This window comes from Solanum tuberosum, unplaced genomic scaffold (genome assembly GCF_000226075.1).
Source record: "Solanum tuberosum cultivar DM 1-3 516 R44 unplaced genomic scaffold, SolTub_3.0 scf00019, whole genome shotgun sequence".
NCBI lineage: Eukaryota > Viridiplantae > Streptophyta > Magnoliopsida > Solanales > Solanaceae > Solanum > Solanum tuberosum.
The window spans coordinates 3,186,720-3,202,027 of record NW_006238945.1 but is presented as its reverse complement, the minus strand read 5'-3'; the positions used below and the strand labels follow the sequence as shown (position 1 = coordinate 3,202,027).

At 37.0% G+C, this 15,308-nt stretch overlaps 1 protein-coding gene across 1 annotated transcript; it reads right to left on the bottom strand.

The window, feature by feature from the left end:
- Positions 1 to 12,725: 12,725 nt before the first annotated feature.
- On the bottom strand, positions 12,726 to 14,573 carry LOC107058492 (cytochrome P450 83B1-like). Its single transcript, XM_015304279.1, has 4 exons — positions 14,214 to 14,573; positions 13,622 to 13,857; positions 13,008 to 13,125; positions 12,726 to 12,920 (listed from the first exon to the last, which is right to left on the bottom strand). Exons 1-4 carry the CDS (start codon positions 14,571 to 14,573, stop codon positions 12,726 to 12,728), a joined length of 909 nt encoding a protein of 302 aa, XP_015159765.1.
- Positions 14,574 to 15,308: the final 735 nt, after the last annotated feature.

Here is a 15,308-nt window from a genome sequence, read left to right as displayed (position 1 = left end):
AATAACTTAGTCAGACTTACCCATAACCATCATTCACCTAAAATCATCCAAACTTGGGGTATAAAGAAGAGGAAAAGTCGACCAAAACTACCAAGAACAACCAACATTGTTCTTCAAAGTTTCAGCCCTTAAAGCGAAGGATTTCTCTGTAGATTTCGTCACCAAGTATGTGGGATTTTACCAGTGGATTCTTTTCATCCACTAGGTCCTTATAATTCAGTCAGAATCTTGATTCCTATATCTTGTTTAGACATAGGGTTTCTAAAACATTAGATATTAGTTGTGATTTAGTTGTTAGAGTATTCCTAATCAGATTATCATGTTTTCGTGGAATCATTTCTTAGTTCCTTGCATGAAACTCAAAACCCTAGTTGTGTAGATTCATTTAGTTTATGAATTATACTTGCTAGGTCAGTTTAAACAGATATACATGCTCTAGTTAAGAATGTTTCATTGTCAGTATTTAAATGTTGCATTCTTAGATTTGTATGTCAGAACATTGAGCTATCTTGTATTTCAGTTTTGTTGTGTCATACACATTCTTGTTGGGTATAGGCTTAGACCGAGTTAGACTAGGGTTCAACGTCCCCTTATAGTCCCATAACTACGTGCCCCCGTAGGTTTATCAGTCTCCTCTGTTGGGCTTCATCTTTAGTGATCATGACATTCATGCCTTTATACCCCTGACAAGGTATATTGGGTCATATCGATGGGGCGTATACATCGAACAATCATGCCTTTATACCCCTTGCAAGGTATATTGGGTCCTCTCGATGTGGAATATACATCGAACTTCACGTTTAGCTCACGTGGTTTATGTCGGTTAATAGTAGCTCCCACAGTCAGACTTCAGTGCACTTGATCGGGTCTTCAGTTATATTTCAGCATTCAGTCTCAGTATGTCATGTCCAGGATTAGTACTTGGCCATTGCATTTAGCTCAGCCTTCAGTATATTTCAGCATTTAAATTTAGTTCAGATTATATTATTGATGAGTATGCTTTGTTCAATTATGTATTTTATTCAGCTATACTCTATATCATGCATGCTCAGTACATTTCAAGTACTGACGCATACTATGTGCTACATCCTTTCATGATGTGGATTCACGTCTCAGCATCCAGAATACACATAGATCAGTTCCCGATCTCCAGTTCAGCAGCTTCAGTGGTGAGTCCTCATACTTCGAGGACAATAGAAATATTTTACACTTTAGTCTTTTTATTCAGTTTTCAGTGTTTCTAGATTTAGTTGGGGCATGTCCCAACAACTTTAGTTAGTTAGAGGCTTTTGCAGACATAGTAATACATTCATTTTTAGTTTTGAGTTTGATCCTCCAGTTGTTATTAAACTCATAGTCTTTTATATATTCAGATCAGTATCGGGTATTTTCCACTTTTAGTTATCACTGTTTAAGCTTCTGCATAGTATATTTATTAGGTAATCCTTTAGTATGCTTATGATATGTCAGCTCAGGGTTAACTTGGGATCACTCGTGATCTTAGGTGCCGTGTTTATGTCCAGGGGAATCCTCGGGGCGTGACAGGGAATATGTTGCATGAATTTTCACTACTGGTTTAGGTTTGCGAGACCAGTCTATGGTTCATGAAATTTCTATGGGTCTTAGACCAGTCTCGTAGATGTGAGAAAATACTTTTTGAAAATCAAGTCCTAGTACACCATCCCAAGATTGAACAGTACAATCTACCAAATGGCCTACGAGTCATATATGAGTATCGTAGGTTGGTCCCAGACCTAGTGAAATTTTGGAGTAAAAGTTTTGTTCTACGGTTATAGTCTATGGACCGTAGGAGTTCGTATGGACGTAGAAGGGTCCTGTCAAAAGTTGGGTGATTTTTAGGTTCCGATACTTGGTCTACATTGATTAGTATGGACCGTAGAAGGATATACGGTCCGTAGGTCTAACTTAAGGGCTTTTGGGTCTTTTCTTAAATGTTTTAAACATATAATATGTCGTTTTGGCTTCAACCTTAAGCCATATATAAAGTTTTTAAGTCCTAAATCTACCCACTGAAAACCCATTCTCCTTTTTCCCAAAAACCCAAACATATTCACTCTCCTAAATTCCCTCTCAACCTAAGTTAGAAGAAGAAGCTAGAGTTCACTCCAAGGTCATCAATTCACCATTCATCTTGGTCTTTGAGTAGCAAGGTATATGGGTATTCACCCATGGAATCCATTCCTCCTTGGGGTCCCCAAGGTTTTCAATTTCTCAATCTCAAATTCAATTGATCAAATTAGGGTTCTTGTTAATTTGTCATGGGTTTCATCCATTTGTGATTTAAATTGTTATTTCAACCTTCTATTGCATGATTTAATGTAATTACATGATATTTAGTTGAGATTATATGGACCCATGCATGATTTATGACTTCCTACTATGAACCTATGAAGAAGCCATGAACCTATGAACTATGAATTTTAGAAAGTTATGCATGTCTTATGAAAAATGATGTTTATGATGATAGAGTGCTTTTAGATGAAAGTATCAATGTTGTTGTTAAAGGTTTACTCACATACGAATATAATCATGGTGTTGAAAGGCATTTCTCACATATGAATTCACATTGGTGAAAGGTTTTCTCACCGTTGTTGGAATTTTATTTTAAGGAGTTATTCAATGTTTTCATATTTAGGGTGTGGATTGGTATTGGTCATTACCTTTCCTATATTATAATGATATTTAATTTTTACCTATTCCATTGGGATTTAGACTTAGCACAGAGAGGGCTTTGAGGTGAAGGCTCAAATAAGGTAGTCTCTAGTAGAAACCTCTAGTCCCTAGTTGTGTGCCCCCGTAGGATTGTCTTAAATGACTTATCTAATGTATCTACTTTAGCAAAATGTGATGTGTACGGATTCTACCTTGGCAAGTAGAGTCCCCTTCTTTCGACATGAGGAATATACCAGATTCCATGATATAGCTCTCATGGTCTTATTGTTTGTTAACACTAATATCCCACAAAATGAATGTGTTTTTGTCAAAAAAACCTTCTTATGTCTCATATTTTAAATGTGTAGATCATATCTTATGAAATACATGTTGTTTCTTCTTTAAGCCTTATAATGCTCCAATGTTGGTCATATCTCACATTTTTAAAGTTCTTCATTTTATCATTTTTATTTATATATATTTCCCCATACGTAGTACATTTCATGTACTAATGCATACTTGTGCCAACATTGTCTCATTAATGTTCAGTCTGATGGTCTAACTTCTCACACTCGTGGCTAGTTAATTATTTATCGGATTCAAGAGTTGGTGAATCCTCAAGTTTCGAGGACCAATACACTTTAATTGCTTTATGTCTTTCTAGATTTCAGATGATGTATGTGGTTTTTGGGTTACGTCCCAACCACTTTCTTTGATATTTTAGACGGATTTTAGAGACTACGTTAGACTTCCACTTTGTCGAACTATTTTGGAATATGCAATGCTACTTTTGAAATATTTATTTATATTATCTTGTATGATGCATGCTAAGTGGCTTGTTTAGGGGATTTTGGGGTTCTATACGCCATATTACACCTAAGGTATACTTTGGGTCGTGACAAACGTGGTATTTAGAGCACAAGGTTTAGAAAGCTCTTAGGATGTCTCACAAGCCCCGTCGAGTAGAGTCTTGTTCATGAGTGTGAAGTGCACCACATTTATGAATAGGAAGCTATAAGATGTTTAAGAAATTCTACTTTTTTTCACCACTCTAATTTCGAGTGATAGAGTTTAACTCTATATGTATCTCTTGTAATCCTTATCTGATGCTTTTCAAGATAAGGCCCCTCAAAAAGCATACGTTAGAGGAATGCGAATAGTTATATGGAACAAGAAGCTCCTCAAGTTCCTCAAGTTCAAGTAGACCCGTTGGTTGAACAAGTGACTAATGTGGACTTCGAAGCTCCTTTTCAAGTGTTGGCTCAACCTATGATGACTCAAGCCAATAGAGAGGCGAATGCTCTGGTGAACCCAAAAATGGGTATGGTGGCAACAAGGATGAGGGACTTCACTAGGATGAATCCCCCGGTGTTTCATGGTTCCAAGTTTTAGGAAGATCCTTAAGAGTTCATTGATGAGGTGTATAAAGTTTTGATCATCATGGGAGTGACATTGATAGAGAAGGCGAAATTGGCCAGTTATCCACTTAAGGGTGTTTCTCAAGTTTGGTTCAATCAATGGAAGGAATAGAGGGCAGGTGATGTGGATCCACTTGATTAGGAAAAGCTTAAGATCGCTTTAATTTATAGGTTCATTCCCTTTGAGATAAGGAATGAAAAGGTACTTCAGTTCATTAACCTTCATCAAGGAAATATGAGTGTGAAATAGTATCCTTTGAAATTCACACAATTGTCCAAAATATGCTCCTACTATGGTTACCGATCCTAGGAAAAAGATGAGCAAGTTTGTTTCGGGAATGTCCAAAATGGTGGTTAAGAAATGTCACACTGTCATACTTATTAATGATAAAGACATTTCTCATTTAATGATTCATGCTCAATAAATTGAAGAGGAGAAACTTAAGGAAAGATCTAGGGAGGCCAAAAGGGCAAAGAACGTGGATGGTGACTTCTCACATCCAAGGTCCAATGGACATGGTCATCTTAGGTTATGACAAAGGTTTTCTGGTCTAGGTTTATCCAATGCTCCGACTTTTATGTTCAACAAAGAAATGGGGTATAACCCTAAGCCTCAAAGAGTAAATGGTGGTGGAAATGGATCGTCGGTTCATGCATGCCTAAATTGTGGAAAGAGTCATTCCGGAAAGGCTTGATGGGTATAGATAATTCATTTGGTTGTGGTAAAAGTGGTCATCGCATGAGAGATTGTCCATCTAGAAATGATAAGGGAAAGGATGGTAGGCAAGCTCAGCCTAGTGGTTCGGGTTCAAATGCTCTGAAACAAAATCGATTCTATGCACTTTAAACTCAGCATGATCAAGAAGTTTCTCTCAATGTTGTTAACAGTATGTTAAAGTTTTTCATCTTGATGTTTATGCTTTGCTTGATCCCGGTATTACTTTGTCTTTTTTAATGCCATATATGGCTATGAGGTTTGATGTTTCTCCAGATGTGTTGTTAGACCCTTTTTGTGTCTACTCCTAATGGTGAATCAATTATGGATAACCTATAGAAAGTGTCCCATTTCCTTATCTCATAGAGTCACACATGTTGATCTAGTAGAGCTTGATATGTTGGATTTCGATGTTTCTTGATAAGGATTGGCTTTATTCTTGTTATACTTCTGTGGATTATAAAACCTAAGTGGTTAAGATTCAGTTTCCAAATGAGCATGTCCTAGAGTTGAAAGGAGTAAATTTTATACTTAAGGGTCAGTTTGTTTCTTTTCTTAAAGCTAGGAAGATTAATTCTAAGGTTTGTATTTATCATGTTGTTCGGATTAGGGATACAGATTCTGAAACCCTTACTCTTGAGTTAGTCCCCATTGTAAATGAGTTTCAAAAAGTGTTTCCAAATGATCTACCCGGTGTTCCTCCTGCAATGGGAATAGACTGTGGTATTGACCTTCTCCCATATATGGAACCTATCTTTATCCCTCCTTATTGTATGGCTCTGACAGAACCTAAGGAATTGAATGAGTAACTGAAAGATTTCTTATATAAAGGTTTCATCCGAATGAGTATCTCTGTAGGGTACTCCAATTTTGTTTATTCGTAAGAAGGATGGTTCACTTAGAATGAACAAGGTATCCTCTCCCAAGGAGCAATGATTTTTTGAAATAACTCTAAGGAGAGAGTTTCTTCTCCAAGATTGACCTACGATCGGGTTATCACCAATTGAGAGTGAAAGAAAGTGACATTTCGAAGACAACTTTTCAAACTAGGTATGGTTATTATGAGTTTTTGGTAATGTCATTTGGGTTGACCAATGCTCTGGCCGCATTCATGGACTTAATGAATAGAGTTTTTAGAGAATACTTAAATATGTTTGTGACTGTGTTTATGACATCATAATTTACTCGCGGAGAGAGGATGAGCATATAGATTATTTGAGGATTGTGTTGCAAGTCCTCAATAACTGACAGTTATTTGTGAAGATTAGTAAATGCGTGTTTTGATTGAGATCCATGGATTTTCTTGGTCATATTGTTTTCGGTAAGGGTATTAAGGTAGATCTTAAGATGATCAAAGTGGTTAAGAATTGGTTTGAAACTTCTTAGGTTTGTACGAGTATTATAGAAGGTTTGTGGAAGGGTTTTCTTCAATCGCCTCTCCATTGACTACATTAACCCAATAGAAAGTAAATTTCTTATGGTCGGAAGTTGTGAGAAGAGTTTACCAGAGTTGAAGGATAGACTCACTTTGGCTTCTATTTTGGCATTACTGGAAGGATCCAATAGTTTTGTGGTGTATTGTGATGCTTCACGAATTGGTGTTGCTTGTTTTTGATGTAACATGGGAAAGTCATTTCCTAAGCTTCAAGACAATTGAAAGTGCATGAAAATAATTATCCAACTAATGATTTAGAGTAAGTGGATGTGGTGTTTTCTCAAAAGATTTGGAGATACTACTTGTACGGTGTTCTTGTAGATGTGTTAATCGACCACAAGAGTCTGAAATATGTGTTCACCCAAAAGGACTTGAATCTTCACCGAAGGAGGTGGCTTGAGTTGATAAATGATTATGACATGAGTGTCTTATATCATCCCAGAAAGACGAATGTGGTGTTGGATGATCTTAGTTGGTTATCAATGTGAAGTGTTTCTCATGTGGAAAATGATAAGAAAGAGTTAGTCTGTGATGTTTACAGATTGGCCTGATTAGGTGTTCTATTGGTTGATTCTAATGAGGGTGGTATTGTTGTGCATAATGGCTTAGAATCATCTTTTGTATCGGATGTGAAGGTTAATCAAGACCTTGATCCAATATTAGTTGACTTGAAAAAGTTGGTTTCTGAAAAAGCCATTGAGGCTTTCTCCCAAGGGGGAGATGATGTCCTTCGATATCAAGGTAGACTATGTGTTATGAATGTTAATGAGTTGAGAAATCATATTCTGACAAAAGCTCATAGTTCTCAGTATTCTATTCACTTGGGAGCCACCAAGATGTACCGTGATTTGAGGGAGGTGTATTGGTGGAATGGGATGAAGAAGGATATTGTGAAATTTGTGGCTAAATGTCTGAATTATCAACAAGTAAAAATTTAGCATCAGAAATTGGGTGGTTTAGCTCAAGACACTAGTATTCCTACCTGAAAGTGGGAGAATTTGAATATGGACTTCATTACGAGTTTACTTCACACGCATCAATAGTTTATTTTAATTTGGATTATTGTGGATCGAATGACGAAATTGGCTCACTTTCTTCCGATTAAGACTTCATTATCATCATAGGATTATTCCATGTTTTATATTAGAGAAATGGTAAGGTTGCATGGAATCCCTTTGTCCATTATCTGCTATCGAGGTACTCAGTTTACATCTTAAGTTTGGAAGTAATTTCATAAAGGTCTTGGTACTCAAGTGAAACTAAGTATGGCATTTCGTCTTCAGACTGATGGATAAGCTGAGCGTACTGTTGAAACTTTGGATGATATGTTAAGAGCTTGTATAATTAATTTTAAGGGTAGTTGGGATGAATATTTGCCTTTGATAGAGTTTTCTTATAATAATAATATCTATCATTCTAACATTGGGATGACATCGTTTGAGTCTCTGGTAGAAGGTGTAGGTCTCCTACTGGGTAGTTTGAAGTCAGTGAGGTTTCTTTGATATGGACCGAGTTGGTGTATGAAACTATGGAAAAGGTTCGACTTATTCGCGAGAGGTTTAAAATGGATCAAAGTCGACAAGTCTTATTCAGATGTGAGGAGAAGAGAAATAAAATTTGATGTTAGTGATTGAGTCTACTTGAAAATTTCACCCATGAAGGGTGTAATGGGATTTGGAAAGAAAGGGAAGCTAAGTCCTCGGTATGTGGGACCATATAAAATTTTGACGTGTATTGGCAAGGTTTCCTATGAACTTAAGTTGCCTAATGACTTAGCATCGGTACATTTGGTATTTCATGTCTCTTTATTAAAGAAGTGTGTTGGAGATCTGATATCTATTATTCCTTCAGAAGGTTTGGTAGTTAAAGAGAATCTCTCTATGGAGAAGTCTTAGTTAAGATTTTAGACTGGCAAGTCCACAAAAAAGTAGCTGCTGTGAAGGTTCCTTGGAGGAATCAATTAGTTGAGGGTGCTACTTGGGAGGCCGAAGCCAATATGATGTTTTTGTATCCTCCGTTCCTACTCCATCTTGAGATATTAATCCCTCATGGTTCAATCTTTGGGATTCATGTGTTTTAGTCATTCCCATGTTTCCATATGAATGCATGTTAATGAAAACTTGATTTTTAATGTTATGATTTAGCTTGGAGTGATTCTCTATGTTTATGTGCATTTTGATGAAATTTCCATTCATGTTGGATTGTTAGTTTCTCTCCTACTCTATTCAGGCTAGCTTGAGTCCCATTCAAGGATAAATGTTACCAAAGAGGAGATATTATAACACCTCAGAAAAAGGAAAGGTTGCATTGCAAGCTGCAGGTCCAGTCTACGGGTCCTGTTTATGGACCGTAGAAATTCTATGATCTATAGAAAGGAGTTGTAGAAATGACCCTTGATTTTTGGATCTCTGAAGTTTTCCTACGGACCAGCAGGACGGTCCATAGAAAGACTTACGTTCCTTAGGAAGTGGTCTTAGAAGAGGTCCCAAACATAGAATAAAATTTTGACTTTTGGGTCTACTAAAGGTTGTACGGGTCATAGAACTGTCTCATGGAACTTGACTTTAGATTTGGAAGGATTTTGGATCATAGGTTCTATAGTTGGACCTACGGTCTGTGGAACTTTGAATGTAGCGTAGAAGGGAATCGTGGAAACTAGGTAGAATTTTAAGTCCCGTATTCAACGGATGACTAGTACGGTTCGTAGAGGTTTATACGAAATGTAGGTCGGTCTGTAGGACCCCTGCAACAGTTATTTTAGAGGGGTATTTGGATATTTTCCTATGCACCCAATACCCATACTACGTCAATTTTACCCTTAATCTAAGCCCTATAACTAACCTTTACCCTTAGAAATCTCCCCAACTCCCTCATTCAATCAAATTCCTAAATTCTCTCCAAAGTTCTCTCCAAAAATCTTATCTCTAGATCAAGGAAGAGGAAGCTAGGGTTTTTAAAGATCAAAATATCACTTCTTCATCATTACTTAGGGCTTCAATCAAGGTATGTAGGGAGTTCATCATTGGGTTCCAAATACCCATTGAGTCCCCAAGGGTTCTTCAATTCTCCAATACAATTCCAATCAAATTGATTAAGGTTTTCATTTAATTCTCATGGGTTTAATTGATTGATTATGATATTATTTTGATGATTTAGACTCAATTCATTCTTTTCAACTAATTTCATGTGAACTTATGCATTAATCATGATTTTGACTATGAACTTGAAGAAGATTTATGAATATATGAATGTGTTTTCATGAACATATATATGATTTATGATAAAGAATGCTTTATGATGTAGGTTTCTTTGAGATAAGCATCAATGAAATGGTGAAAGGTTACATGAATTGTGAAAGGTTTTCTCACATACTTAAGGAATCATGAGTGGTGAAAGGTTTCTCACACATGGTTTAAGGAGCTACTCTATGATGTTTCTAGGTTGGATTAGTATGTTAATTGTGATTTTCCATGGATGATGTTGCTTTTATGTTTATAACTATTCAGTTCGAATTTTACTTCGCATCGAGAGGATATTGGGATGGAGGCTCTTCTGTTAGTAGAGATCGGATTTCTAGTAGCAATTTCCTTGTCTCTAACTACGTGCCCATGTAGGTTTGTCTTAAGTTACATAGCTAGTGGATCCACCTAAGCTAGAAGTTTAAAGTTGTTGCCTTGGAAATCAATGACATCTCTTTTCGGTGTGGGAGAAAAACACCGGATTCCATGTTATAACTCATATGGTTTATGTCAGTTAGTAGTAAATATCCCACAAAATGAACTAAGTTTCTTTCAAATGTTTTATGAAGCTTTCATGATGTTTTCAGATGCATTGACCATGTTCATGATTTATGATATCTCTTTTAAAATATTTTACTATGTTTAGTTTGGTCATGCATATCATGTTTCCAATTATGTCCCCTTATGATCATGTCTCATGTTTTATTTCATTCCCCTCATATTTAGTACACTTCATGTACTAATCCATACTTGTGCCTACGTTGTTTTACTAATGTAGGGTTTGGCGACTTATCTTCCTTTGTTCGTGGCTAGTTTTGGACATTGTATTTTGTGTACGGATTATGTTCCGACCACTATTTTGATGTAATAAATGGCTTTTTAAGACTTTGATGTCCTTCCGCTTATATGTCATACTCTTTAATTCTTATGAGATTTCTTGTTTTTCTCTATTATGTTGTATATACATATGTAAAGTGGCTTGTGTACTTTGGGTCGTGACATAAACAAAGGGTCGTTCTAGACCAAACTCAACATTCCAGAGCTCACCACGCTGACGAAATTCTCATCCAAGCTCGTTTACTCAGAATGTTGACTAAAGTCAAATTTAGGCCTTAACTTGAAAGTTAAAATGCCTAGTCACACAGACTCGCACTGAAAGTCTCAAGAGTTGTGCGACCATGATACTAGCCTAAACTGACCCTTCTAGAGCAAACATAATCATCAGAATTGGATTCTCAGGTAGTCTTCTTGAACTTTTAATCAAATATGACCGTTTAAGGTTCAAAATCTCCCAAACACTAAAACTCACATAAAAACCAAACAAATGACCAGATGATCGAACAATTAGTCTTAGCAAGTCATAAATGACTTAGGTCACTGTAGGAACACTCTAAACAATGAACATGAGGCATAAACACAAAAATGACCCAGAGGTCATCATAACATCCACTACAAAAAAAGGACTTTCGTCTATGAAACTTGAAGGCTCAAACAAGCCAGGTATCCTACTCAACTGGACAATGCCTCTAACGGACCTTAACCACATGAATGGCTCTCAAATGCAAGCGCCACACATCTTTGGCTATAATGGCAATTGGCTCACCCACAAAGGTTAGATGGTCATGCAACCCTACTACATCATACTGAAGCACATGCGACTTATCACAAAAATACTGGTGTAGCATCGAAACATGGAAAACTAGGTGGATAGCTGAGAATATTGGAGGTAGAGCCAACTCATATGCAACCTCTCAAACTTTTCAGACGATCTCAAAAGTCCCAATATACCTGGGGCTAACCTTGCCCCACTTCCCAAACCTCATCACACCTTTTATGGGAGACACACAGAGGAAGACTCTATCACCTACTGAAAACCTGAAAGGTAGCCTATGATTAGCATAACTTTTGTGCCTACTCTGAGCTGTCTAAATCTTGTCCTAAATCTCCCTCATCTAGTCCAAAGCTTCATAAATCAAGTTTATACAATGCAGGCTAGGTTTTGTATACTCAAACCAACCGATCGGAGAGTGACAATGCTTAACATATAAGGCCTCTAATGGGGACATTTGAATGCTAGAGTGGTAACTTCTGTTGTACGCAAACTCCGTAAAATGAAAGAATTGGTCCCACTTACCTCCAAACTCCAAAATGCAAGCCCGAGAACCTAAATAGTACGATCCGACTAGCCATTAGTATCCAGGTGGAAAGTTGTGCTAAATTCAATGTGAGTACCCAACTCTTCCTGGATAGTCCTCCAAAAGATAGAAGTGAACTGATCACCCCGATCTGATACAATAAAAACTGAAACGCCATGAAGAAGAACCACATCTCAAATGTAAATAGGAGTCAACCTCTTGATGTTGAATGAAGACCGAATAGGGATGAAGTGTGCTGACTTGTTCAATCAATCAATGATAACCCAAATGTTGTCAGCACCTCTAGAAGTCCAGGGTAAACCTTCCAAAAAGTCCATAGTGATCCGATCCCACTTTCTCTCAAGAATGGGTAATCTCTGAAACTCACCACCAAGTCTCAAATGTTCAGCCTTCACCTGTTGGCGGCTTAGGCAACGGGACACATAGTCTGCAATATCTCTTCTTGTGTTAACCCACTAGTATTACTACCTCAAGTCACGATACATCTTTGCGGTGCCTGAATGGATAAAGTATCTAAAATCATGGGCCTCATGAAGTATTAGCTAGATCAAACCCCAACTCTTGGAACCAAATATGACCTGCAAACCTCAAAACCCTATCAGAATCTAAGGTAGTCGAACCGGCATCACCTGCTAACACCCGATCTAGAAGTGTAACCAAGGCCTCATCCTTATATTGATGACACAAATCTGATAAAGAAAAGAAGACTAAACTCCCACATATAGCTAAGACGCGCCTAGAATCTGAAACATCCAACGTAATCATCTGATTAGATAAGGATTGATTGTGCAAAGCTAAAGGTCCCTCCATAGTAGAAAGGAAGGCTAGACTAGACATACTCACTGCCTTCCGGCTCAAGTCGTTCGCTACGATATTCTCCTTTCCTGGATGATATAGAATATAGAGCTCATAGTCCTTGAGAAGCTCAATCCAATGATGTTGCCTCAAATTAAGGTCCATCTAGCGCATGATGTATTGAAGACTCATGTGATCAGTGTAGAACTCGCAATGAACTCCATACATGTAGTGCTTCATGATTATAAGAACAAAAACTACCGCCACCAACTCCAAGTTATGAGTGGTGTATTTTCACTCAGTCAACTTAAGTTGCGTTATTGTATTAACAATAACCCAGCCCTGCTGCTTAAATATACAACCCAAAAAAATGCCAAATGCATCACAATATATCGTGGAACCCTCGTTCTGAAATGGAAGAGTTAATATGGGAGTAGTGGTCAAAAACTCCTTGAGCTTCCTATAGCTCATCTCACACTCTTCATACCACTAAAAAGGAACATAAAGGCGAGTCAATTAGGGCAAAGGTTCTACAATAGTTGCGGAGTCCTCCACAAATCCTATGTAGTAGCCTACCAATTCGATGAAACTTTGAACCACAGTAATCAATGTGGGCTTAGAACAATCGCGAATAGCCTCAATATTCTCCGGATCTACAATGATACTATCCTTGGACACAACGAGCCCAAGAGTGCTACACACTCAAGCCAAAAGTTGCACTTTGAGAACCTGGCATAAAGTTGTTAGTCTCTCAATGTTTTGAGCACAATCTGCAGAAGGTTCTAATGATCACTCGTGCTCCGCAAGTATATTAGAATGTCTATGAACATAATGACCAACCAATCAAGATACGGCATGAACACCCGCATCATCAAGTCCATGAAGGAGGCAGGGGCATTAGTCAACCCAAAATACATCACCATGAACTTGTAGTGACAATATCAAGTCCTAAGTGCGGTCTTTAAGATATCTGATGTCCTAATTCTCAACAGGTGGTAACTGAACTTACAATAAATCTTCGGAAAACTGTGGCACCTAGAAGTTGGTCAAATAGATCATTGATAACGGTTCTTCACCATCACCTTATTCAACTGTTTATAATCATTACACATGTGCATCGTACTGTCCTTCTTTTTCACAAAGACGATGAGAGAGCCCAAGGTTATACACTAGGTCTGATGAACCCCTACCTAAGAGATCCTGAAACTGAGCATTGATCTCTTTGAGTTCTATAGGAGCCATCCGATATGGAGGAATAGAAATAGGGAAGATTTTGGATTTCATATTCATTCAAAATACCGCCTTTCTTTACTGATTTTCTGATTTCTTCTTGAACTGTTTTCATAGCTTTTGGATTCTTCATGAAGGCTGTCACTGTCCATAGTAATGCAGCAGCACTAGTATATGATTCTGCAAGTAATACATTCTATAAAGAAATCGACAAAAAAACTATAGGTTGACAGTTAGAGTAAAACTAATTATACTTATGATAAATCATAATATATATATATATATATATATATATATAAGTTATGAAGATTGGGGAGTTGATGAACTGATTATTGAGGATTCATAGAAGAGACAAGTCAGAGAAACTTGACAGCTGAAGTGCCTCTTTGCTTGTTGCTACAGACTTATTAGGAATGTTATCTGTCGTTTCTGGTTGTCGTACTCTGCTGAATTGTTGTTGACTTAATATTACCAATGCTATGAATATATTTTGGAAAAAAAATTAAAATAAAATAATATATATATATATATATATATACATTAGAAGATTACCATGACAGTTGCTTTTATGTCCTCAAAAGTGAGATCAATTGGTGTTAATTTATCTTTCTTCAATTGGAGCAAAAGATCAAGAATGTCCCCTTCTATGGATTTTGGACTATTGGGATCGAGATGCTTCTCAATGAGTTCTTCATAAAACTCATCATACTTCTTGAAATTCTTCACAAGTCTATTTGTCAATCCAATGAATTTATCAATCCAATCTAAATAAAGAAAAGAATCATAAAAGCTAGTCAACATTGTTGCAGATTCTTCTAAAAGTTCATCAAATTTCCTCTTTTCATGTGCTTCTTCATCAAACCTAATACCAAAAGCAACTCTACAAATAATTGTAGTACTTAGTGAAATCATTAAATTTCACAAATTAGTGATTTGCGAAGCACTAGCTTGTTGAGATATTTTCTTGATCATTCTTTAGACTTCATCTTCGTGAATTGGACTAAATAATTTCACTTTCTTATGACTAAATGGATGAAGAACACTTATTTTTCTCATTTGTCTCCAATAATTGTTGTAACGTTGAAAGACTATGTCACGACCTGTCACGACCCAGACCGTTGTGAGTGGCATCCACACTAACACTTCAGTGGGAGAACCATTACTACAACCCAAACTAACAAACTCAACCAAAAATTAAGGCATTTAAAGATACGGAAGTAGGTTTAAATACTAAAGAAAAGATGGAGTTCTCATAAACTCCAAAAGTCTAAAAACCATAAACTAACATTGCAGAAATAACGCCTACAACCTGAAGGTCAATGTACCAAAACATCTAAAGTTCAACAAGTGTAAGAAAATGGGTACAGCCCCAAAATAAACATAAGACTAACTAAAGTACTAGTCTAAGTCCAAAATGTTGACATAGGCAAAAAAAAGAACTCATGGCAGCTTGAAAGAACAGGCTCACCTTTGAATTCAAAACGATCATTGATCTTCTAAACGAGGTCTATCAATAGTCGCTTGAAGATGACCTATACTCAACAAAGAAAGAGCAAATGTAGTATCAGTATACAACCACAGTGTACTAGTAGGATCACGCGTCTATCCCAATAAGTGCAACACACATAAGCCATTACAACACAATAA